At 38.5% G+C, this 26,585-nt stretch overlaps 1 protein-coding gene across 5 annotated transcripts in view; it reads left to right on the top strand.

Moving 5' to 3' along the window:
* Positions 1-26,585, top strand: part of CA10 (carbonic anhydrase 10 (inactive)) — a 797,854-nt gene that overhangs the window by 111,458 nt on the left and 659,811 nt on the right. For all 5 annotated transcript variants that reach the window (XM_086355692.1, XM_086355694.1, XM_086355693.1 and 2 more), the window contains one exon: positions 24,566-24,640. In XM_086355692.1, coding sequence (XP_086211818.1) covers positions 24,566-24,640 — 75 coding nt within the window. The remainder of the gene's footprint in view (positions 1-24,565; positions 24,641-26,585) is intronic.

Consider the following 26,585-nt stretch of genomic DNA (forward strand, 5'->3'; position numbering starts at 1 on the left):
GTTAGAAACAGACATGGAACAACAGACTGCTTCTAAATAGGAAAATGAGTATGTCAAGGCTGTATATTGTCACCCTGTTTATTTAACTTATATGCAGAGTACATCATGAGAAACGCTGGACTGGAAGAAACACAAGCTGGAATCAAGATTGCCGGGAGAAATATCAATAACCTCAGATATGCAGATGACACCACCCTTATGGCAGAAAGTGAAGAGGAACTAAAAAGCCTCTTTATGAAAGTGAAAGTGGAGAGTGAAAAAGTTGGCTTAAAGCTCAACATTCAGAAAATGAAGATCATGGCATCTGGTCCTGTCACTTCATGGGAAATTATTGAGGAAACAATGGAAACAGTGTCAGACTTTATTTTTTTTGGCTCCAAAATCACTGCAGATGGTGACTGCAGCCATGAAATAAAAAGACGTTTTCCTCCGTGGAAGGACAGTTATGACCAACCTAGATAGCATATTCAAAAGCAGAGACATTACTTTGCCAACAAAGGTCCATCTAGTCAAGGCTATGTTTTTTCCAGTAGTCATGTATGGATGTGAGAGTTGGACTGTGAAGAAAGCTGAGCCCTGAAGAATTGATGCTTTTGAATTGTGGTATTGGAGAAGACTCCTGAGAGTCCCTTGGACTGCAAGGAGATGCAACCAGTGCATTCTGAAGGAGATCAGCCCTGGGATTTCTTTGGAAGGAATGATGTTAAAGCTGAAACTCCAGTACTTTGGCCACCTCATGTGAAGATTTGACTCATTGGAAAAGACTGATGCTGAGAGGGATTGGGGGCAGGAAGAGAAGGGGATGACAGAGGATGAGATGGCTGGATGGCATCACCAACTCGATGAACATGAGTTTGAGTGAACTCTGGGAGTTGATGATGGACAAGGAGGCCTGGCGTGCTGCAATTCATGGGGTCACAGAGTTGGACACGACTGAGCAACTGAACTGAACTGAGAGGAAAAAAAAAGTTTTTGAGAGGAAATAAACATAGTGGTTAAGAGCATAGATTCTGGAGTTGTAGTACCTGACTGTAAGTCTTAGCTCAAACACTTACTATCAATGAGACCTTAGGCAAATTACTTAGCATTTCTAATCATTAGTAATAATCTAATCTACCTTTAGATTATTTAATATTAACATTATTTAGACAATAATCAAATATTCAAAAGTAATATCTACTACTGTGGGCAAGAATCCCTTAGAAGAAATGGAGTATCCATGATAGTCAAAAAAAGAGTCTGAAACGCAGTACTTGGATGCAGTCTCAAAAATGACACAATGATCTCTATTCATTTCCAAGGCAAACCATTCAATATCATGGTAACCCAAGTCTATGGCCCAACCAGTAATGCTGAAGAAGCTGAAGTTGAATGGTTCTATGAAGACCTACAAGACCTCCTACAACTAACACCCCCAAAAGATGCCCTTTTCATTATATGGGACTGGAATGAAAAAGGAGGAAGTCAAGAAACACCTGGTGTAACAGGCAAATTTGGCCTTGGAGTACAGAATGAAGCAGGGCAAAGGCTAATAGAGTTCTGCCAAAAGAACACACTGGTTATAGCAAACATCTTCTTCCAACAACACAAGAGAAGACTCTATACATGGACATCACCAGATGGTCAACACTGAAATCAGATTGATTATATCCTTTGCAGCCAAAGATGGAGAAGCTCTATACAGTCAGCAAAAACAAGACCAAGAGCAGACTGTGGCTCAGATCATGAACTTCATATTGCCAAATTCAGACAGAAATTGAAGAAAGTGGGGAAAACCACTAGACCATCCAGGTGTGACCTAAATCAAATCCCTTATGATTATACAGTGAAAGTGAGAAATAGATTTAAGGGCCTAGATCTGATAGATAGAGTGCAAAGGTTTGTGACATTGTACAGGAGACAGGGAGCAAGACCATCCCCAAGAAAAATGCAAAAAAGGAAAATGGCTTTCTGAGGAGGTCTTACAAATAGCTGTGAGAAGAAGAGAAGTGAGAAGAGAAGTTAAAAGCAAAGGGGAAAAGGAAAGTTATACCCTTTTGAATGCAGAGCTCCAAAGAAGAGCAAGGAGAGATAAGAAAGCCTTCCTCAGGAATCAGTGCAAAGAAATAGAGGAAAACAATAGAATGAGAAAGACTAGAGATCTCATCAAGAAAATTAGAGATACCAAAGGAACATTTCATGCAAAGAAGGGCTCAATAAAGCACAGAAATGGTAGGGATCTAATAGAAGCAGAAGATATTAAGAACAGGTGGCAAGAATACACAGAAGAACTGTACAAAAAAGATCTTCATGATCCAAATAATCACGATGGTGTGATCACTCACCCTCACCTAGAGCCAGACATCCTGGAATATGAAGTCAAGAGGGCTTTAGGAAGCATTCATCACTACGAACAAAGCTAATGGAGGTGATGGAATTCCTTTGAGCTGTTTCGAATCCTAGAAGATGATGCTGTGAAACTGCTGCACTCAACATGTCAACAAATTTGGAAAACTCTGCAGTGGCCACAGGACAGGAAAAGGTCAGTTTTCATTCCAGTCCCAAAGAAAGGCAATGCCAAAGAATGCTCAAACTACTGCACAATTGCACTCATCTCACATGCTAGTAAAGTAATGCTCAAAATGTTCCAAGTCAGGCTTCAGCAATATGTGAAGCATGTACTTCTAGATATTCAAGCTGGTTTTAGAAAAGGCAGAGGAACCAAAGATCAAATAGCCAATATCTGTTGGATGATTGAAAAAGCAAGAGAGTTCCAGAAAAAAAACATCTATTTCTACTTTATTGACTATGCCAAAGCCTTTGACTGTGTGGATCACAATAAACTGTGGAAAATTCTGAAGGACATGGGAATACCAGGACACCTGACCTGCCTCTTGAGAAACCTGAATGCAGGTCAGGAAGCAACAGTTAGAACTGGACATGGAACAACAGACTGGTTCCAAATTAGGAAAGGAGTACGTTAAGGCTGTATATTGTCACTCTGCTTATTTAACTTATATGCAGAGGACATCATGAGAAACGCTGGGCTGGAAGAAGCACAAGCTGGAATCCAGATTGCTGGGTGAAATATCAATAACCTCAGATATGCAGATGACACCACTCTTATGGCAGAAAATGAAGAGGAACTAAAAAGCCTCTTGATGAAAGTGAAGGAGGAGAGTGAAAAAGTTGGCTTAAAGCTCAACATTCAGAAAACTAAGATTATGGCTCTGGTCCCATCCCTTCATGGCAAATAGATGGGGAAACAGTGGCTGACTTTATTTTTCTGGGCTCCAAAATTACTGCAGATGGTGACTGCAGCCATAAAATTAAAAGAAACTTACCTCTTGGAAGGAAAGTTATGAGCACCCTAGACAGCATATTAAAGAGCAGAGACATTACTTTGTCAACAATGGTCTGTCTAGTCAAGGCAATGGTTTTTCCAGTAGTCACTGTATGGATGTAAGACTTTGACTATGAAGAAAGCTGAGTGCCAAAGAATTGATGCTTTTGAACTGTGGTATTGGAGAAGACTGTTGAGAGTCCCTTGGACTGCAAGGAGATCCAACCAGTCCATCTAAAAGGATATCAGTCCTGGGTGTTCTTTGGAAGAACTGATGTTGAAGATGAAACTCCAATATTTTGGCCACCTGATGCGAGGAGCTGACTCCTTTGAGAGACCCCCCCCTCCCCCCCCCCCCCGCCCCACCGCATTGCAGGGGCTTCTCTGGTGACTCAGACAGTAACGTGTCTGCCTGCAGTGTGGGAGACCCGGGTTCATTCCCTGGGTTGGGAAGATCCCCTGGAGAAGGAAATGGCAACCCACTCCAGTACTCTTGCCTGGAAAATTCCATGGACTAAGGAGCCTGGTAGGCTACAGTGCATGGGGTCGCAAAGAGTCGGACACGACTGAGAGACTTCACTTCATTTCCGATATTTATTACAGCACTGTTTACAGTAACCATGACATAGAAATAACCAAATGTCCATCAACAGATGAGTGGATAAAGATGATATAGAATATGTGTACAGTGGAATATTACTCAGCCATAAAAAGGAGCAAATTGGGTCATTTGTAGTGATGTGGATGAACCTAGAATCTGTCACACAGAGTGAAGTAAGTCAGAAAGAGGAAAGAAATATTGCATATTAATGCACATATATTGAATCCAAACAAATGGTACTGATTAACCTATTTGCAGAACAAGAATACAGATTTTGGCATAGATAATGGGCTTGTGGATAAAGGGTGTGAAAGATTGAATGGAATGAATTGGAAGAGTGACATTGACATAGATACACTATCATGGATAAAATATAGCTAGTGGGGAGCTGCTGTATAACACAGGCAGCCCAACTCAGTGCTCTGTGATGACCTAGAAGGTTGGAATGGTGAGGGAGTGAAAGGAAGGCTAAGAGGGAGGGAATAGATGTATACATATAGCTGATCTCATGTTGTTGAAGAGGAAAAACACAACACTGTAAAGCAACTCTCCTCCAATTAAAAAAGGATAAAATTAACAAAGTTCATTAAAAAGAGTTTATGTGACTTTAATGAGTCAGTATACATTAAGTGCTTAGGATAATGCCTCGGAATAAAAAGTATTTAAATGTTACCATTATTATTTCTTCTCTTTGTTGACTCTTGGCTACCGAGAAGACCTTTGGCTGCAACTAAAGCCTAAAACCTGATGCCAGCCAGTCCTAGACCCAGTGATGGCATCGTCGTGTATCATACGTTCACCAAAGTCAGAATCTTTCCATTTAGCAGCCATTCATGAGAACCCTAATGACAAAAAAAAAAAAAAAAAAGTACAAAAGTGACAGAAAAACTCAGTTAAGGTCAATACTGATATATTTCATATGAACTTCTATATAATCCTCCAGTATGAAGTTTTTGAGCTTGAGAGTCAGAGCACAGCATTTGCTTCAGAGTACATATACTCCTTCTGTGTCTGCTTTTGGCTAACTTTGAAATTCAGAATTGCATGACTCAAAGAAAGTGGAATTTTAGAATTGCAAGATATTAACATAATGATAGAATCAGGGTGATTGTGGCGTCATAGGATGAGGTTGGGATTGTTTCTTCATCTGCAGTTCTTCCTAAGATAGGTAACTCTTCTCTAAATGTTTGGTAGAATTCACCTGTGAAGACATCTGGTTCTGGACTTTGGTTTGTTGGAAGTTTTTAAATCACAGTTTCAATTTCAGTACTTGTGATTGTTTAGTCATATTTTCTATTTCTTTCTGGTTCAGCCTTGGAAAGTTGTACCTTTTTAAAGAATTTGTCCATTTATTCTGGAGTTCATTTTATTGGCATAAAATTGTTTGTGGCAATTGTTTATGATCCTTCATTTCTAATTTCATTGTTGTGAGTCCTTTCTTTTGTTTTCTTGATGAGTCTAGCTAAAAGTTTATTAATTTTGTTTATCTTTTCAAAGAACCAGGCCTTAGTTTCATGTATCTTTTCTATTGCTTTTTTAGTCCCTATGTCTTTGTTTTCTGTTTTGATCTTTAAGATTTCTTTCCTTCTACCAACTTTAGGTTTTATTTGTTCTTATTTCTCTTAAGTCGCTTTAGGTGTAAGGTAAGGTCATTTATTGGATATTTTTCTCATTTTCTGAGGTAAGATTGTATTGCTGTAAACTTCCCTCTTAGGATTTCTTTTGTTGCATCCCATAGGTTTTAGTTTGTTGTGTTTTTATTGTCACTCTTCTCTAGGTATTTTTTATTTCCTCCTTGATTGCTTCAGTGATCCATTGGCTGTTTAGTAGCATAGTGTTTAACCTCCACATAATCTGTAAACTTGTGGAATATAAAATTATTACATAGAAATCTCTTACATTTCTGTATGCTAACAATGAAAAATCAGAAAGAGAAATTAAGAAAACATTCCCATTTGCTATTACATCTAAGAGGAATAAGTCTATCTAAGGAGGCAAAAATGTGTACTCTGAAAACTATAACATGCTGATGAAAGACGTTGAGGATGGCACAAACAGATGTTATTTGTTTGGGAGAATCCGGTCCCATCACTTCATGGGAAATAGATGGGGAAACAGTGTCAGACTTTATTTTTGGGGGCTCCAAAATCACTACAGATGGTGACTGCAGCCATGAAATTAAAAGACGCTTACTCCTTGGAAGGAAAGTTATGACCAACCTAGATAGTATATTCAAAAGCAGAGACATTACTTTGCCAACAAAGGTTCGTCTAGTCAAGGCTCTGGTTTTTCCTGTGGTCATGTATGGATGTGAGAGCTGGACTGTGAAGAAGGCTGAGCACCGAAGAATTGATGCTTTTGAACTGTGGTGTTGGAGAAAACTCTTGAGAGTCCCTTGGACTGCAAGGAGATCCAACCAGTCCATTCTGAAGATTAGCCCTGGGATTACTTTGGAAGGAATGATGCTAAAGCTGAAACTCCAATACTTTGGCCACCTCATGTGAAGAGTTGACTCATTGGAAAAGACTCTGATGCTGGGAGGGATTGGGTGCAGGAGGAGAAGGGGATGACAGAGGATGAGATGGCTGGATGGCATCACTGACTCAATGGACATGAGTCTGGGTGAACTCCGGGAGTTGGTGATGGACAGGGAGGCCTGGCGTGGTGCGATTCATGGGGTCACGAAGAGTCAGACACGACTGAGTGACTGATCTTATCTGATCTGATTTTGTCAAAATGACTGTATTACCCAAGGGTATCTACAGATTCAGTGTGATTTTTATCAAATTACTAGTGGCATTTTTTCAAAGAGCTAGAACAACAACAACAAAATTACAGTTTGAATGGAAACAAAACACCTTGAATAACCAGAGCAATTTTAAGACACAATAAACCTTGAATAGCCAAAGCAATCCTAAGAAAGAAAAATGGAGCTGGAAGAATCAGGCTCACTGACTTCACACTGTACTGCAAAGCTACCATAGTCAAAACAGTATGGTACTGGCAAAAATCAGATATATTCAGCAGGACAGGATAGAAAGCCCAGATATACCTATATCCAATTAGTCTATGACAAAAGAGGCAAGACTATACAATGGAGAGAGGACAGTCTCTTCAATAAGCTAGGAAATTTGGGCAGCTACATTTAAAAGAATGAAACTCGAACACTCTCTGATACCATCCATAAAAATAAACTCAAAATGGATCAAAGGACTTCCCTGGTGGCTCAGTGCAAAGAATGTGCCTGCCAATGCAGAAGACACAGTTTTGATCCCTGATCCAGGAAGATACACATGCTGGGGAGCAACTATGCCTGTGCACCACAGTTCCCGATCTTGTGCTCTAGAGCCCAGGAGCTGCAACTGCTGAAGCTCCGCATGTCCTAGAGCCTGTGCTCCACAACAAGAGAAGCCACTGCAATGAGAAGCTCGTGCATTGCAACTAGAGAGTAGCTTCACTCACTGCAACTAGAGAAGAGGCCGTGCAGCAACAAAGACCCAGTTCAGCCAAAAATAAATAAATATAACTACATATTAAATAAAGGATCAAAGACCTAAACATAAGGCTAAACACTGTAAAATTATTAGAGGAAAACCTAGGAAGGACATTCTTGGACATAAATCACAGCAATATATTTTTGGACTTGTCTCATAGAGTGCTCTGTGACAACCTGGACGGTGGTGGGAGGGGGGTTCAGGATAGGTGGGATACATGTACACCTGTGGCCGATTAATGTTTATGTATGGCAAAAGCCATCAAAATATTGTAAAGTAACTATCCTCCAATTAAATGATTAAAATTTAAAAAATAAGCAAGTGGAAGCTAATTAACCTAATGATGATAGAGAATTTGCTTACTTTATAGGTAAAGTATTGACTGGGGAAATCTCCTAGGATGATGAAAACATTTTATTGGCTGAGTTATTAATAATCTTTAATATATTTTCCACTTTTGTGCCTGGTGATTTTTTTTTTCCCTGTAAACTAAGGGTGGTGTGGCTCTCAGGAATAACTTCTTCCTTACTCCTGTGATAAAAGAATATTTGTAAGGGTGTTCCTTTCTTTTCATTTCTTGGTTTTGGTATGACTGCATGCAACATTTATAACAGAAAGGCTGTTCTTGGCATTCCCAGAAATTTGAGAAAATCTTTTGTTTGAAGAAAAAAAGTAATTTTGAAGTACACTTTCCTCTGTTTCCATTAGGGATGAACTTTTAGAGCGGATCTCAGAGAAAGCAGCCTCTCATAATGCTTTCTTTTCACTCATAATGATTTGTCTTTGATTTACAAGTGAGTAGACCTTAAGAAGACATTGCACATAGTTCTGAAAGTAAATGATTAAAGAACAGAAGGAATTTTCTGTAGCTTATAACTCTGGAACTTATCAAAGTCTACTTCCACTTGGTTTTCTTAGTGGAAGTACACATTCTGTTCCAGGGTCCTTTGCACATGTCAAGAATACCAAATCTCATTATCAGAGATTTGTTTGGTGGAATTAGTACAAATACTATCAGAAAATCTTGGAATTTGCTGGCCACTGTACTGATAATCCTAAATTACTGAAATTGGATGTTCTGTGTAAATGATGACTAAACTTTTCTTTTACTACTCATTTAAAATCCTTTTATATGTAATTGGAAGAGCAGCAGTTTGATCACCAGAGACCTTAAGTCACAGTATTGGTTGGCTACCTGTTGTTAATTCTTCTGAAGGCTTTTACTCTTATAAGTCTCAGTTTCTCCCTCTGCTAAATGAGGGGAACATCAAATAGGATTTCCTGCTTCTCTTCTACATCTATAATTCAATGTTGTATTTATATTTTTCTGAATAAGTTAGCCCACCTTTAGAAGGAAATGAAATATATTTAGATAATTTGTTTATAAGGTAATTATACTTTAATATATTCAGTCTCTTATACTACATCTCATTCCAGCAGTGATTCTCACTGTATTGGAGTTAAAGAAATGTTTTAGGGGTTATGTTGAATATTTATTTATTTTATTTTACTTTTTTGCTGCAAAGTGCATCTCCAGTTTTTTTTTTTTTATTACAGATTCACTTTTTTAATATTAATTTATTTTAATTGGAGGCTAATTACTTTACAATACTGTAGTGGTTTTTGCCATACATTGACATGAATCCGCCACAGGTGTACATGTGTTCCCCATCCTGAACCCCCTCCCACCTCCCTCCCCACCCCATCCTTCAGGGTCATTAATAGAGAAAGGTAACTTACAGAAGGAAACCCCTCCTTCCACTCAATTCCATCACCACCCAGCCTTTAACACATTTAATAACCTCAGTAAGCTTATTTCCTTGAAATTTGTCTCTTTTCATCTAACATTTAAATAAGAGGAAATGTATCTGGGTCCTCAGGTTTCTAGTAATTGGGTCTGGGTTCAAATGAGTTGGTTTTCCTGATTTATCACCTGGTAAATGGTGATGAAGTTAGTAGTGTTGACTGAAAAAAAAATGCATAGCCTAAAAGTTGAGAATTATATTTTTTCAGGGCATTACAGAAGACTATTGCACAAGAAGGCATCACTTTATGTAGTTCTGAGAAATTGCTCCAAAGAATTAAGGGAGTAACCAGAATATATAGAAATTTTTGTTGAAAGAAAATGTAGTCAAACATCAAAAAGATTACTGCTAATCACAAAAATAGACATCTCAAGTTAATAATTTTAGTGTTATATTATTTTTGGGAAGATGCAAGAATCTGAGCTTATTGGAATCAGTCCTTTGGTCTACATGTTAACTATCTAGGATCACTCTCTTGGTTTTTCCTCTGTCCTGAATTACCCTCAGAGAACACCAGTGGAACAGCTACAGTGGCTGATGGCTTTATGGCATCTTTGTTTACTGAAATGACAGGTGACATTCTTTATCCACAGCAGAGGAGAAAGAGTACAGGAAGGGAGGGAAAAGGTGCAATTCTTGATTTAGGTTAGATAACACACATACATGATGAAATTTTCAGCAATATGTGACTAATCTGCTATGTATATAAGTGCCCTGCAGGCTCTCTTCAAAATGGCTAAAGTGACATGGCAAAAACTGCCATGTGCAAAAATGACCATATAATTTATCATCTAAACCACAACTTTTTGAGAGCCAAAGAGAGCCCTATTTATAAATATATTGAGACAGGGTAAATTAGGAATATCCTAGGCAAGTCAAATAGATTCAAAGTATAAGATCTGATAGACAGAGTGCCTGCAGAACTGTGGATTGAGGTTCATAACATTGTACCGGAGGCAGTGATTAAAACCATCCCCAAGGGGCGGGGGGGAAGGCAAATAGATTGTCCAAGGAGGCCTTACAAATGGCTGAAAAAAGAAGGGGAATGAAAGGCAAAGGAGAAAGGGAAGATATACCCAATTGAGCAGAGTTCCAAAGAATAGCAAGGACAGAAAAGAAAGCCTTCCTAAGTGAACAATGCAAAGAAATAGAGGAAGACAATAGAATGGGAAAGACTAGAGATCCCTTCAAGAAAATTAGAGATACCAAGGGAACATTTCATGCAAACATGGGCACAATAAAGGACAGAAACGGTATGGACCTAACAGAAACAGAAGATATTAAGAAGAAGTGGTAAGAATACACAGAAGAACCATACAAAAAAGATCTTCACGACCTGGATAAACACCATAGTGTGATCACTCACCTAGAGCCAGACATCTTGGAGTGCGAAGTCAAGTGGGCCTTAAGAAACTTTACTATGAACAAAGCTAATGGAGGTGAAAGAATTCCAGATGAGTTATTTCAAATCCTAAAGATGATGCTGTGAAAGTGCTGCACTCAATATATCAGCAAAATTGGAAAACTCAGCAGTTACTTCAGGAATGGAAAAGGTCAGTTTTCATTCCAATCTCACAAAAAGACAATGCCAATGAATGTTCAAACTATCACACAATTGCACTCATTTCACATGGTAACAGGGTAATGCTCAAAACCCTTCAAGCTAGGCTTCAACATTATATGAACCAAGAAATTCCAGATGTACAAGCTGGGTTTAGATAAAGCAAAGGAATCAGACATCAAATTGCCAATATCTGTAGAATCATAAGAAAAGCAAGAGAATTCCAGATGGGCATCTAATTCTGCTTCATTGAATATCCTAAATCCTTTGACTGTGTGGATCTCAGCAATCTGTGGAAAATTCTTCCAGAAATGGGAATGCCAGACCACCTTACCTGCCCTCTGTGCAGGTCAAGAAGAAACAGTTAGAACTGGACATGGAACAATGGATGTGTTCCAATTTGGGAAAATAATTTGTTAAAGCTGTATATTGTTGTCCTGCTTATTTAACTTATATGCAGAGTGCATCATGTGAAATGCTGGGCTGGATGAAGCAGCACAAGCTGGAATCAAGTTTGCCAGAAGAAATATCAATAACCTCAGATATGCAGATAATACCACCCTTATGACAGAAAGTGAAGAGGAACTAAATAACCTCTTGTTGAGGGTGAAAGAAGAGAGTGAAAAACCTGACTTAAAACTCATCATTCAAGAAACTAAGATCATGGCATCTTGTCTCATCACTCCATGGCAAATAGATGGGGAAACCATGAAAACAGTGACAGACTTTCTTTTCTTGGGCTTCAAAATCACTGCTGATGGTGACTCCAGCCACGAGATTAAAAGATGTTTGCTCTTTGAAAGAAAAGTTATGACAAACCTAGACAGCGCATTAAAAAGCAGAGACATTGCTTTGCCAACAAAGGTCCATATAATCAAATCTATGAATTTCCCAATAGTCATGCAGGATGTGAGAATTGGACCATAAAGAAAGCTGATCACCAAATAATTGATTTTTTGGAACGATGGTGTTGGATAAGACTTTTGAGAGTCCTTTGGATTCTTAGGAGATCAAGCCATTCAATCCTAAAGTAAATCAACCCTGAATATTCATTGGAAGGACTGATGATGAAGCTGAAGCTCCAGTACCTGGCCCCCTGATGCGAAGAGCTGACTCATTAGAAAAGACCCTGATACTGGGAAAGGTTTAAGGCAGGTGAAAGGGATAACAGAGGCTGAGATGGTTGGATGGCATCACCAACTTAACGAACTTGAGTTTGAGCAAACTCTCAGAGATGGTGAAGGACAGGGACTCCAGGTGTCCATGGAGTCACAAAGGGTCAGACGTGACTGAGTGACTGTACACAAGAGGCAAGTCAGAAGTTACAGTCGCCCTAGCTACATGTTCTCCTAGACATATTTCCTCCTCTTTTTGGTCCATCTTAGAAGAATGAGAAGCTTTCAAACTTTCTTCAGTATCAGTGTTATTGAACTCAAGACTGACTGCTCACCACTGGAAAGCTAATACTCAATAGACAAGTGTTGGTTGGAAAGTAAAGCTTGTTTTATTCAACAAGCCAACAATCTGGGAAGGTGGACTCTTGTCCAAAAACCAACTCTGAAAATTGTGCCTGACAATGAGTTTTTAAAAGGAAAATCATTTGGGGATGGGATCAGAACAAACAAACAACAACACTTGTGTGCAGACTGTCTTCTGATTGGCTGATGGTGAGGTAGCAGTGCAGTGCTCCAGAAATCTCATGTTCAGCCTGAGATTACCCTCTTCCACCTGGGCAGGGACCTTAGCTCCTATAGAAAAACTCAAAGGTGTTGTCGCAAAGAGTGGCAAAGACTGAGCAACAGAACTGAGCTGATTGCTTTGCATATTCCTTAAGGAGGAACCAGGACCCTGCCCCACAGTTGCAGTACTGTTTCTTGACTGTTCAGCCTTTGTTTCTGCATTTCCTCCCTTCTACATTAAGCAACTATTTGAATCTGCCCTTTGGAATGCAGGATGATCAAGGAATCTGAATGAAGCCTATGTCCTATAAATAAAAAACGGGGACACAGAAAGGATGTGTACCTCTGAGGGCCCATGGTCTGGGTTCTGTTTCATCACTGTGAAATATGGAGGATTGTATACGACTTACCTTCATTCTATCCAGTTCAAAACTATCGTGTAATCTATAGCTGGACAACATTTCTCTAGCTTCCTTTACGTTTAAATATATTCGAAAAACTAAATTTCAGTCAGTAAAATATAGGAAGGAGTAATGAGCATTATGAGCAAGTCTAAGCTTATGCCATGAAAACAACTTTCTGCTTCTGGCCTGTGATGTACATACACACCATGGTTGTTTGAATTCATATATTGCAGAAAATAAAGCCACAAGACAGAAAGCCTGGGCTCTGTTTTGGAGAGTTGCGCAACAGTCAGTAAAACTAGTTTTGGATTTTACATATGTGAGAAATAAACTTGTACTATGCCATTGAGATTTTAGAGTTATTTTTTTTACAGCAGATAAACTAGCATTTTAATCACTTGCGTTATCTTAACTAATATATTGCATAAACATTAACCTCAAATATGTTAAAAACTTCCTTTCAATTTCTTGTTGAACTTTGGGCCCGTCCAAAATAGAAACCTAGAATATGTAATCAAGTACAGTGAGTACATTCTAAATATTATTTTTGAAATGGAGTGGATTGGATTGAATCATGTTGAATTGGATTTAAATGAAATAAATTATACATAAAATGGTAAGAAACTTCAGAGATGACAAAGCTTTATTCCTGCTGGAAGGAACATGAAAGTTTTCAAGGAAAAAGTGGCCTTTAAGCTGATATTAATACCTGAAGAATTTAAGTACTTTGCAGTGATGAAAGTGATGTTATAGGAAGAATAAATAGCATGAACAAATGACACATAAACAAGACAGTTTAGTCTAACTAGGACATAAGGCCAGTCAGTGAAAAAAATGTTTTAATTTATTTCAGTATAGAAATATTTATTGAACACCTGTTCTGTCACTATGACAAACCCATGAAGAAGTAATTAAAAAAAGATACTATATACAATAAGGCTGCTGCTAAGTCACTTCAGTCAAATCTGACTTTGTGTGACCCCATAGATGGCAGCCCACCAGGCTCCCCTGTCTCTGGGATTCTCCAGACAAGAATACCGGAGTGGGTTGCCATTTCCTTCTCCAGTGAGTGAAAGTGAAAAGTGAAAGTGAACTCACTCAGTCGTGTCTGACTCTTAGCGACCTCATGGACTGCAGCCTACCAGGTTCCTCCATCCATGGGATTTTCCAGGCAAGAGTACTGGAGTGGGATGCCATTGCCTTCTCTGATACAATAAGGCAGACGTATATAATACATCCTGTGAGAGCACAGAGAAATAACCCTCAAAGGAGACTAGAGTAAGTTTCAAAAATAGGCAAATGCACCACACCCTAAAAAGCATTGAAAGCTTCACTTGTCCATCATTGTGTAACCCACTGGAAACCACTGATGAGTGATTGTTGTGATCCTTGAGTGATGATCAATGAGCCTGGATATAACCTTATAAATAGTTGCTGCTGCTGCTGCTGCTGCTAAGTCGCTTCAGTCATGTCTGACTCTGTGCGACCCCATAGATGGCAGCTCACCAGGCTTCCGCATCCCTGGGATTCTCCAGGCAAGAACACTAGAGTGGGTTGCCATTTCCTTCTCCAGTACATCAAAGTGAAAAGTGAAAGTGAAATAGCTCAGTTGTGTCCGACTCTTGGCGACCCCATGGACTGCAGCCTACCAGGCTCCTGCTTCCATGGATTTTCCAGGCAAGAGTACTGGAGTGGAGTGCCATTGCCTTCTCTGTTATAAATAGTTGGCAGTCATCAAATAATTTTACAGGGGCAATGAAAGACAGAAGTTGAGTACCGCTTTAGGAAGAGGTGCCTTAATAGTGGGGTAGCTGTGGGGGCAGCATCAGGGAGCATGGGGACAAAAAGTCCTGTGATTAGGCATCTGTAACTGTCCATTAAGCCACTGCTGAGGGCCTCTGACTAGGTAGTATAAACGTGTAGGAAAGTGGATCAGAGCTACAGCAGAAGTAGAATTGATGTCTTAATTCCTTGTGTATTGGAGGTGAACATATATCAATATGGATTAGTGTCAGCAGTAAGTAACAGAAAATACCAATAAGGTTTATTTCTCTTTTCTAAGGGTAGTCCTTCCAGCTCCGTCTGTCTTGTTATTGGAGATGAGGCTTAAGCTTCATAGTTCAGAATGGCTATTTTAGCTCTTCGTAACATGCCCACATTCTAGCATCCTGAAAGGGATGTGAAGAGGCATACATCTTCTGTAACATTTCCTGGATGTCCTGCACACTAACATCTCATTGGCCATAGCTTAGTCTCGTGTCCACACCTAGCTACAAGGAAGCTAAGAAAGTGTAGTCTTTATTCTGAGAAGTCAGTATGCCTTACTAAATACCAAGACTTCTCTTGTTAAGGAAGAAGAGGAAAATGAATTATTAGCACTGCTTCTGTCACAGAGGCAAAAGACTTATAACTGTGAACTTCTGGAAAATAGCAATGCCTTTACCTAATGGACTGCTAGAAAAGTTGGATAGAACTGGAATGAAAAATCCAGGTGAGGAATATAAATATTTGTTATCTTTATTGAAATAGTGGCTGAGAGGTGGGCTTCTCTGGTGGCTCAGTGGCAAGGAATCTGCCTGCCAATGCAGTAGATACCAGTTTAATCCCTGGATTGGGAAGATCTTCTGCAGAAAGAAATGAGAACCCACCCTATTATTCTTGACAGGGAAATCACATGGACAGAGGAGCCTGGTGGGCTACAGTTCATGGGGTCACAAAAAAGTTGGCTACAACTTAATGACTAAACAACAAGCTGAGATATGTAGGATGAGCAGATCTTTCCAGCTTTCCAGATAATTCAAGTTTTAAACTTTTTTTTTCTCTTTTGTCTTTGTTATGTCTTTTTTTCTCTTGTCTTTAAGTAATGGAACTCTAGTTTGGTTCATCTTCACAACTCAAATATGCTCATAATTCACCATTTCTACCATTTATACAGTATGTGACAGCACCTGTCATGTAGTACATGATCAATAAATACTGAGTAGGTCAGAATCTGAAAGAAGGGTGAGATGTTGAGCTGATGGTATATGAAAAAAAAAAATTCTTAAAACCATTTGGCCAGTTCCTAAGAATTACATCTGATCTTATTTCCTACCACACTAATTGATTCCAATGGGTCAGTTTGTCTGCTTTACCTGCAGCCCCATTGGAACTTGGGCTTTGTCCCAGCAAATAACACAAGTTCTCTTCATAAGTTTCCTGAATCATTTGTTTTCCTGCTTTGACTTCTGTTCTATTTTCACAGGTTTCTTGGTGACAATACTTTGACTTGAAAGTGTCATGAGTGTTTTCAGGGGCCTTTGAACTCTCCTTGGGTCAGGAAGGGCTATTTTTTCCTTTTGTGAATTGACTCAGGATCTGGAGAATGAAATGTGCAATTACTGCTTCTTCAAGCTATCATATAATTTCTTCTTCTTTAATTTCAACCTGATTCAAGTAAAATTGTGTTCTAGTTTCTGTTTTCTGAACAACTTTCTACTTTGTGTCATTTGTCAGATTCCTTTCCTGCCTTTTGGTTGCAGTGCCCCAGACCTTCCCCTCTTTCTCCCATGCCATACCACCAACCATTAACATCAAATAATAAAAGCAGTAGATATTATATTGTAAGCACAGAGAATCATATTGATGTTCTTTTGACAGCCTTTCAAGATATCTGTTAACAATTTTAGATAAGAACACTGGATGTTCTGTTTTTTTTTTTTTTTGAGAATTTGAAATATGAAATTATTTGCTCGAAGTAACACAAAATTTGGTAGTAAATTTAAATTCAGTTACAGGTTGCTTTGTATTTTCCATTATTTCACCCTGCTTCTCAAAAGATACTGAAAAGTCTGCTTATTTCCTTTCTTTTCATTTGACTGCTACTGCTGCTGCTAAGTCGCTTCAGTTGTGTCCGACTCTGTGCAACCCATAGACGGCTAAATTCAAGCTTAAGATAGATATAGGAGATTTTAGTTTCATTCAAAGCTATTGGTTGTGATTGGAAATTCTGTGTGAAATGAGATTAATCCCATAATTAACTAATTCATTTATTTTAAAAATTGTCAGTAGTTTATCAACTGTGGTTTAAAAATTGATTTATTATGTCAGTACTCTTTTAGTATTCTGATTACAGCACATACATTCTCCTTATCCCTGACTTGTGGGAGGCCAGGTGAATCTGGGCATGGACTTGAAACTTTTGCATCTGAAGTTTCATCTATCTGTTTTAAAGCATGAATAGATTTTACTACCAAATTGATGTATAATATTTATAGATAATACATCTATACCTGATTTCAAGATGATAAATAAGAGTAATAAAGTAAAATACAAAATGTGTCTTCAGTTTGATGAAACATTCATCTCATTAATTTATGAAAGAAAAGAATCATTCATTAGATAGAGTTACAATATTTCTTGATACAATACCTCTTGCCTATTTTTCAGAAGTCAAATTATGTTTAAATGGATTAGTATTGTTTTATCATTGTCTGAAATTTCTTCAATATTCCCTTAAAAAATAATCACTGGCATTACCATGGCAATGTAAATTGCTAAATGTTTTTTATAAAGTAACTTAACAAGTGCACTTATTTTGACCCTGATTTTGGTATACTGTCTCAAAGAAAAGTTCTTAAAGAGGGAGATCAGTGGACACTCTGGAACTGAAAAAAGATAATTGCAGTATTCAAACAACAAAATGGTCAATAGATAGGAACTCACTGGGAAATTATGGCATGTTTACTAAAATAAATATTATATGCACATTAAAAATAAGAATAGAGAAAATAACTCATGACACAATGTTTGGTGAAAGAAGCAGAAAACAAAATTATAGCTACACTTACACAGATTAGAGCTGATCTTTTTCTCCCCTTTCATTTGTATTTTACTATTGTTACTATTTTAGTTACATGGTTTTTAAAATCTAGAAACTATTTAACATTAAACTTATTTTAAAGTAAGAAAATGGCAACCCACTCCTTTATTCTTGCCCAGGAAATCTCATGGACAGAAGAGCCTGGCAGGCTGCACTACATGGGGTCACAAAATAGTTGGACACAATTTAGTGACTAAACAACAACAAATGTGAGGAGGAGTCTGAGGAGTGTGTATTCCTAACAAACTTGTGAATAGCATTTCTGAATGGTGCTTTACATCTTTCTCTCTTCCTAGATTTATTAAACAAATATTCACTAAAACTGTGCCCAATGAACCTGTTATATGAGTTGCATTATAGTAGACAAGGCACAACATTTGCACTTGAGATAGTTTTAATTTGCTTAAGGAGACAGGGATATAGGGAAATCACAGATTAGAAAAATGTGAATAAATTGTTGCAGCCATGAGAAGACTAGGAAGACCTGAATCCTAGATGCCATCCTTGAACAGAAGAAGGGTGACAGACTGAAACTACAGGGAATCTGAATAAAGTGTGCGTGCATGCCAAGTCACTTCAGTCGTGTCCAACTCTTTGCAACCCTATGAACCATAGCCCACCAGGCTCCACTGTCCATGGGATTCCACTGTCCATACTGAAGTGGATTGCCATGGTCTCCTCCAGGGAATCTTCCTGACCCAGGAATCGAACCCACATCTTTTACGTTTCATGCATCGGCAGGCGGGTTCTTTACTACTAGCACCACCTGGAAAACCCAAATAAAGTGTGGACTTCAGCTAATAATAATTTTTCAACACTAGTTTATTAATTTTGATAAATGCAGTAATGAAGTATGTTAGTAATAACGGAGATGGGAATGCGATATATAGTATATGGGAACTCTGTACTATCTTTGTAATGTTTCTGTAGTTCTGAAAGTTCAAAAACAAGGAGAGAGAGAGGGGAAGAAGAGAAGAAGGAAGAAGAGAGAGAAGTAAAATAGTTAAAAGAATGGCATGAGGCCACTATTTTCTCTATTTCTTTGTTTTTACCAACTTAAGTTGCCTTTCTTAATTTCATTTTGTATTTCCCTCCTTGGTTTAACTTCTAAATATTGAACATCTTAGAACTCTATTCTGTGTCCCTTTGGTCTCTCTCTACATATTTCCACTTTCTCCTTGGTGACCTCTTCTAAACCTATGGTTTTAAATATCATTTATATGTCAAAGAATCATAAATGTATGTCTTGTCTTGATCTCAGAACACCTTTTATATCCAACTGCCTACTTAACATCTCCCCATAATTTCTCACTAGCCTTCTCAAACAGAGGTCTTTACTCCATGTTTCAAAGCTACTCTTCCCTTAGTATCCCTTGTAATCTCAATAACTATCAACATCTAATCCCTCAGGCCAAAAATGGTAGAAGCTATCCTTGATCTATGGTCTTTAACTTCCTTCATTCAACTCATCAGCAAGTCTTATTACTCTTCCTCTAAAATATACAGAGAAATAAAATATGTATGTATTTTATATAATGTATGTATATATATATAGGAGTGTGTGTGTGTAGTCCATCCACTTCTATTTTCACTAATATTAAGCTAGTTGACTCTTGTAGGAAATGGCAACCTACTCCAGTATTCTTGTCTGGAAAATTCAATGGACAGAGGAGACTGATGGGCTACAGTTGCAAAGAGTCGAGTACAACTGAGTGGGCACGCACACACACAAACACACACATACGCACATGCTAGTTAAAATCACCATCTTCTTTCTCCTGGACTACCACTTAAATCATTAGGACTCATCTGGACCCTTTTTCCCCATATGTCAACTATGGTTCAAAAACAATGACCACTTTTATGTTTATGTTTCTGGGAAAAGCTATACCTACTTGCTTTCTCAGGATCTTTTAATCCCCCTAAAATGCTATAGAAAATGCTTTTCTGGAGGCCAGATCCTTTTTTTTATTTAAATGTTAGATTAACTATCAAAATCTCAAAAGCCATCATTATTATACCATCTAATGTGTCTTTTTGCATGCTAAGTAACTTCAGTCATGTCTGACACTTTGCGACCCTATGAACTGTAGCTCACCACACTCCTCTTGTCCCTAGGATTCTCCAGTCAAAAATACTGGAGTGGGTTGCCATTTCTTCATCTGGTGGATCTTCCCAACCCAAGGATTGAACCTGCATCTCCTGAGTCTCCTGCATTGGCAGGTGGATTCTTTACCACTAGTGCCACCTGGGAAGCCATTCTCACCTTCTTTAGTTGTACCAAAAAGTACTTTCCTCTATTAGTATTTTTATTATAGTTAAATTCAATTTGTTTGCTTTTATCTGTCTCCTTCCAGTAGAACATAAGTTCTTGGAAAATAGACACTTTGTATTCTTGATGCTTATAATTCTGCCTGATAGTCAAAGGTACTCACCAAATGTTTACTGAATTAATCAAAGTGACAAATAATGCTGAAGAAGCTGAAGATGAATGGTTATACGAAGACCTACAAGACCTTCTAGAACTAACACCAAAAAAAGATGTCCTTTTCATTATACAGGACTGGAATGAAAAAGTAGGAAGTCAAGAACTACCTGGAGTAACAGGCAAATTTGGCCTTGGAATGCAGAATGAAGCAGGGCAAAGCGTAACCGAGTTTTGCCAAGAGAATGCACTGGTCATAGCAAACACCCTCTTCCAACAATACTAGTGAAGACTCTACACACGTACATCACCAGATGGTCAATACCAAAATCAGATTGATTATAGTCTTTGCAGCCAAAGATGGAGAAATTCTATGAAGTCAGAAAAAAAAAAGAAAAAGAAAAAGAAAAGACCAGGAGCTGACTATAGCTCAGATCATGAACACCTTATTGCCAAATTCAGCCTTAAATTGAAGAAAGAAGGGAAAACCACTAGACCATTTGGGTATGACCTAAATCAAATCCCTAAAAATTATACAATGGAAGTGAGAAATAGACTCAAAGGATTAGTTCTGATAGAGTGCCTGAAGAACTATGGACGGAGGTTCGTGACATTGTACAGGAGGCAGGGATCAAGACCATCCCCAAGAAAAACAAATGCAAAAAGGTAAAATGGTTGTCTGAGGAGGCCTCACAAATAGCTGTGAAAAAAAGAGAAGTGAAAGGCAAATGAGAAAAGTAAAGATATACCGATCTGAAAGCAGAATTCCAAACAATAGCAAGGAGAGATAAGAAAGCCTTCATCAGTGATCAATGCAAAGAGACAGGAAAACAATAGAATGGGAAAGACTAGAGATCTCTTCAAGAAAATTAGAGATACCAAGGGAATATTTCATGAAAAGATAGGCAAAATAAAGAACAGAAATGGTATGACCCAACAGAAGCAGAATATACTAAGAAGAGGTGTCAAGAATAAATAGAACTATACAAAAAAGATTTTCATGACCCCGATAATTATGATGGTGTAATCATTCACCTCGACCCAGACACCCTAGAATGCAAAGTCAAGTGGGCCTTAGGAAGCATCACTATGAACAAAGCTAGTGGAGGTGATGGAATTCCAGTTGAGATATTTCAAACCCTAAAGGATGATGCTGAGAAAGTGCTGCACTCAATATGCCAGAAAATTTAGAAAACAACAGTGGCCACAGGACTGGAAAAGGTCAGTTTTCATTCCAATCCCAAAGAATGACAATGCCAAAGAATGCTCAAACTACCACACAATTGCAACTCTTCTCACGTGTTAGCAATGTAATACTCAAAATTCTCCAAGCCAGGCTTCAACAGTATGTGAACCGTTAACTTTGAGATGTTCAAGCTGGATTTAGAAAACAGAGGAACTAGAGATCAAAATCAAGCATATGTAGGATCATCGAAAAAGAAAGAGAGTTCCAGAAAAATATCTACTTCTGCTTTATTGACTATGCTAAAGCCTTTGACTGTGTGGATCACAATAAACTGGAAAATTCTGAAAGAGATGGAAATAACAGACCACCTGACCTGCCTCCTGAGAAAAATGTATTTAGGTCAGGAAGCAACAGTTAGATCTGGACATGGAGCATCAGATTGGTTCCAAATCGGTAAAGCAGTACCTCAAGGCTGTATATTTTCACCCTGCTTATTTAACGTGTATGCAGAGTACATCATGAGACATACTGGGCTGGATGAAGCAAAAGCTGGAATCAAGATTGCCGGGAGAAATATCAATAACCTCAGATATGCAGATGATACCACCCTTATGGCAGAAAACAAAGAGTAACTAAAGAGCCTATTGATGAAACTGAAAGAGGAGAATGAAAAAAGTTGGCTTAAAACTCAACATTCAGGAAACTTAAGATCATGGCATCTGGTCCCATCACTTCATGACAAATAGATGGGGAAACAGTGGAAACAATGAAAGACTTTATTTTTTTGAGCTTCAAAATCACTGGAGATGGTGACTGCAGCCATGAATTTAAAAAACACTTGCTCCTTGGAAGAAAAGTTATGACCAACCCAGACAGCATATTATAATGCAGAGACAGTACTTTGCCAACAAAGGTTCGTCTAGTCAAAGCTATAGTTTTTTCCAGTAGTCATGTATGGATGTGAGAGTTGGACTATAAAGAAAGTTTAGCACTGAGGAATTGATGCTTTTGAGCTGTGGTGTTGGAGAAGACTCTTGAGAGTCCCTTGGACTGCAAGGAGATCCAACCAGTCCCTCCTAAAGGAAATCCGTCCTGAATATTCATTGCAAGGACTAATGCTGACGCTGAAACTCCAATTCTTTGTCCATATAATGTGAAGAACTGACTCATTTGAAAAGACCCTGATGCTGGGAAAGATTGAAGGCAGGAGGAGAAGGGAATGACAGAGGATGAGATGGTTGGATGGCATCACCCACTCAATGGACATGAATTTGGGTAAACTCGGGGAGTTGGTAATGCACAGGGACCCCTGACATGCAGCAGTCCATGGGATTGTAAAGAATGAGACACGACTGAGCGACTGAACTGAACTGAACTAAACTGAACTGAATGTTCTGAAATTCAGGAAGATGAGGGATTATAGTCGGCGGGGCTGGGGCAGGGGGAAGGTACATCAATGATGTGGAGAAAAAAATAAATATGATATTTGTGGTATATTGGGAACAGCAGGTAGACAGAAATTTTGTAATGATTATAAGATCAGAATGAGTGGCCAATCCCAATGTAATGATTCTAGAATATCAGGTTCAGAATCAGTGATGTTAAGGACTTTCCTTTTCTTCATCTTCAACTCCAGGTACCTTTGAGCATTTTAACCATGATCTTATTTTAAGCCTTTTGCGTAAAAGTGATATAGGCTGCTCCACCACTTTTTTTAAACAAAATTCTTCATTTCTTAATGCAAAGTTTGATTTCAGCCCTGCTTGAGTCTGGGCCAAAATATAAGGTTACTCTAAATTATATCTTCTGTGGTTGGAACTGCCACAAGAAAGAGAATAAAATTGCAATAGGTTTTCCTTACTATAAAAAGAAGGACCTTGGCTATGTGTATTTCCTTATCTGGTAGTGATGACAGCTTTCATTGTCAACATAATTTTTTTGACTAATTACCTTGATTTTTCCCAGGGGCTTGTTGCACATCAAGTAAAGATCCCAACCCATAGCTAAAGAGAAGTGAGGAACACAGCAGAAGCTAAAACTGCTTTCTGTTCACATGTTTGCTCTGAGAAATTCTTAATCAGCTCTTTACCCACTGGAAGTCAGATGGAAGCAACCACAAGATGATTATTGAGGATATTCTTGTGAAAGGCACTTGGTCATGTCTGACTCTTTGCGACCTCATGGACTATACAGTCCATGGAATTCTCTGGGCCAGAATACTGGAGTGGGTAGCCTTTCCCTTCTACAGGGGATCTTCCCAACCCAAGGACTGAACCCAGATCTCCTGCCTTGAGGGCAGATTCTTTACCACCTGAGCCACCAGGGAAGCATTAAAATGGAAATGCGGTACTTCTCTTGTTTCCCTTGGCACTACAGGAGAATTTTAAATGAGTTGCCTTTTAAATGTATGCCCTGTCTTTCCAAATTGCCCATTTAAATGGGAATTTAAGAACATATTATGTGAAAGCTTTGTTTTATTCAATTCTAATCTGTACCTATCATGTTTTGTAATTGATGTCATCCAATGGGCCCTGCTCAGGCTGACTGATTTTTGCAGGGTGAATTTGGATCATTCTCAATGCATGTCAAAGAAAGCTAACAAAAACTCTGCAGTTCCATCATAAGAGACTTGATTCAGATGGTCTGTCTTGCTGCCTGCTAAAATCTTATATAATGACACATCTTAATGGATGAGTTGCTGAAGAAACAATGAATGGAAATGGACAGAGAGCAGTGTTTTGCAATTCTCTTGATGTAACAGAGTCTTTCAGTATTGCTTTTGTCTGTTACAACATTTTTAATTATCCAGGGGCTTCCTTTTGCTTACTTTTAAATGACATTTCTTGAATTGATTCTTCAGTCAGACTGATAGGTCTTCCTTATATAGATGCATGTGTGTACATATGTGTAGGGGGCAGGTTAAAAAAAAAAATAGGTGAGTTAGAGATAAGTGACGGGAAATTCAAATAAGCTTAAATACATCCTTACTATTTCTCTTCAGTAGAAATATTCTGAGTGTTTTTTTTTTTAATAAAACTTTATGACAGTATCTTTACAGGTTAATAATTTGAAAATGAGGTGGAACGTTGCTGTTACATTCTATAGTTTGACTTTTGGATAGAAAATGATTATTTTATGTATAGTCACTCTTCTTTATTGGACAACCAGGATACAGTACTTCTCTGCTATCATCTTAGTCTCTTTTCTCCTTTGTTTTTTTCCTTTAGCTCAACAGAATTCACCAAAAATCCACGAAGGCTGGTGGGCATACAAGGAGGTGGTCCAGGGAAGCTTTGTCCCAGGTAAATGCACATTTATTCTTCTTACTTTATTTTTAGGAAAGTAATGAGTGAAATCTATTATTTCCAGGATTTTGCATTTGCTATATGGCATGGAATCTATTGTATAAGTCACCATAGTCTAATTTAGGTGCTAGATCAATACTGCCTTAAGAAAAAGTTTATTAAACGAGTGCCAATTTAACCAAGACTATGTTTTTTCGTCTGAGCTTATATCTTAAGGTTCTTCTATCTACAGATGGCTCTGTCAATGAGAGGGCAATGCAAGAGTCAGGGTTGAGGTTCTGTATGCTGAAATTTGGTTGAGAAAGAGCTTTTTTTTTTTTTTTTTAATGTTAAGGAAACAGGAAGTCTGGCAAGGCTGATCATAGTAGTGGGGCTTATTGTGATGCACACTATCTCTGATGTTACTTTAGTAATATTCATGGTCAGGACTCAGGGCCAAATATCAGATAAAAAATAATACTAAGTGGATGTTGTCAGCATGAGGGGAGAGAACTGAAGACAGGTTAGAGCCAGAAGCATGACATAACTTAAGTTTTGAAACAAGATGGAGGGTCCTTGTCTTCCCTTGCTACTCTTATCCTCTTCACAATCCTCAGTCTCCTGCTTCAAGACTTTCATAGGGAAAGAAGCAAGAAAAAAGAGCAAGAATGTTAAAGAGAAGGATGGAAGGGAAGGCACGTGAGATATTTCAAAGTATTTCTAACTGCTTATATATGAGAGGATAAGAAATAAAACTCTCAAATGGAGTCAGTATGGGGTTCCAAGTCAGGCACGGAAAATAGAGGACCTCAAGTGTCAGTTAAGGTTTTTGCAGTTGGTGGCAGGTGGGAAGAGTGGTGCCCCCAGGCGACCTGGTTCATTCTTGGCTGCTATGTCTTCTTTCCCTGTCCTTCTGTTTCAGGAAAGGGGACCCCTTCTAGGGCCCAAAACTGGGCTGTTGTCCAAACTCAGAAAAGAATTGTCTGAGGAGACATGTGCTGACAAAGCAAGAGATTTTATTGGGAAAGGGCACCCAGGTGGAGAGCAGTAGGGTAAGGTAACCTAGGAGAACTGCTCTGTCACATGGCTTGCAGGTTTTATGATGATGGGATTAGTTTCTGGGTGGTCTTCAGCCAATCATTCTGACTCAGAGTCCTTCCTGGTGGTGCACGCCTTGTTCAGCCAAGATGGATGCCAGAGAGAAGGATTCTGGGACGTGGTCAGATAGGTGGTGTCTCTTTTTGACCTTTCCCGAACTCTTCTGGTTGGTGGAGGCTTATTAGTTGCCTGTTCCTTACCAGGACCTCCTGTCGTAAAACAACTCATGCAAATGGTTACTATGGTCCCTGGCCAGGGTGGGCGGTTTCAATCAGCATGCTTCCCCTAACACTTCTGTAGACTTTCATTATATCAGCTGCACAGAGCTAAGAGAGTGGTTAAACTCCTCTGAACCTTACTTTTCTCATTAGTATTGTGGGACATAAATTTCAATAAGAGGAAACCAGGCATGGTGAGGAAGAGTGAATGGCCCAGGGAAAAGGCAGCTGACTGCCAGTTAGTTTCATAAATTAGTATTATTGATAAATTTACTAGGGTACATTTATGTCTTGGTACAGTGGGCATAGAAACTAGGCTTGAATAATTCACCTGAAAATGATCATGTTTCTAATAACAGTCTTACAATAACTTGATTGACACAACTGTGTTCATATGACATGACAGAGATATATGACATTTTATACTTATGATTGGGGGCATCCCTTTCCAATGGCTAGAAGGCTTGCATGTATATATATATATATACACACATATACATATATACATATATATATGTATATATATATTTTTTTGAGGAATCTGCTTCTGATATTCAGGATATCTAGAAAATTACATTTATACTGATATTCTTTATGCTTTGTAATTATTAAATTAGAGCAACAAAGGGTACTCGGCCAGGCTATAG

This window comes from Bos grunniens, chromosome 19 (genome assembly GCF_055505025.1).
Source record: "Bos grunniens cultivar Pamir isolate PY7600 chromosome 19, Bosgru_T2T1.0, whole genome shotgun sequence".
Taxonomy (NCBI): Eukaryota; Metazoa; Chordata; class Mammalia; order Artiodactyla; family Bovidae; genus Bos; species Bos grunniens.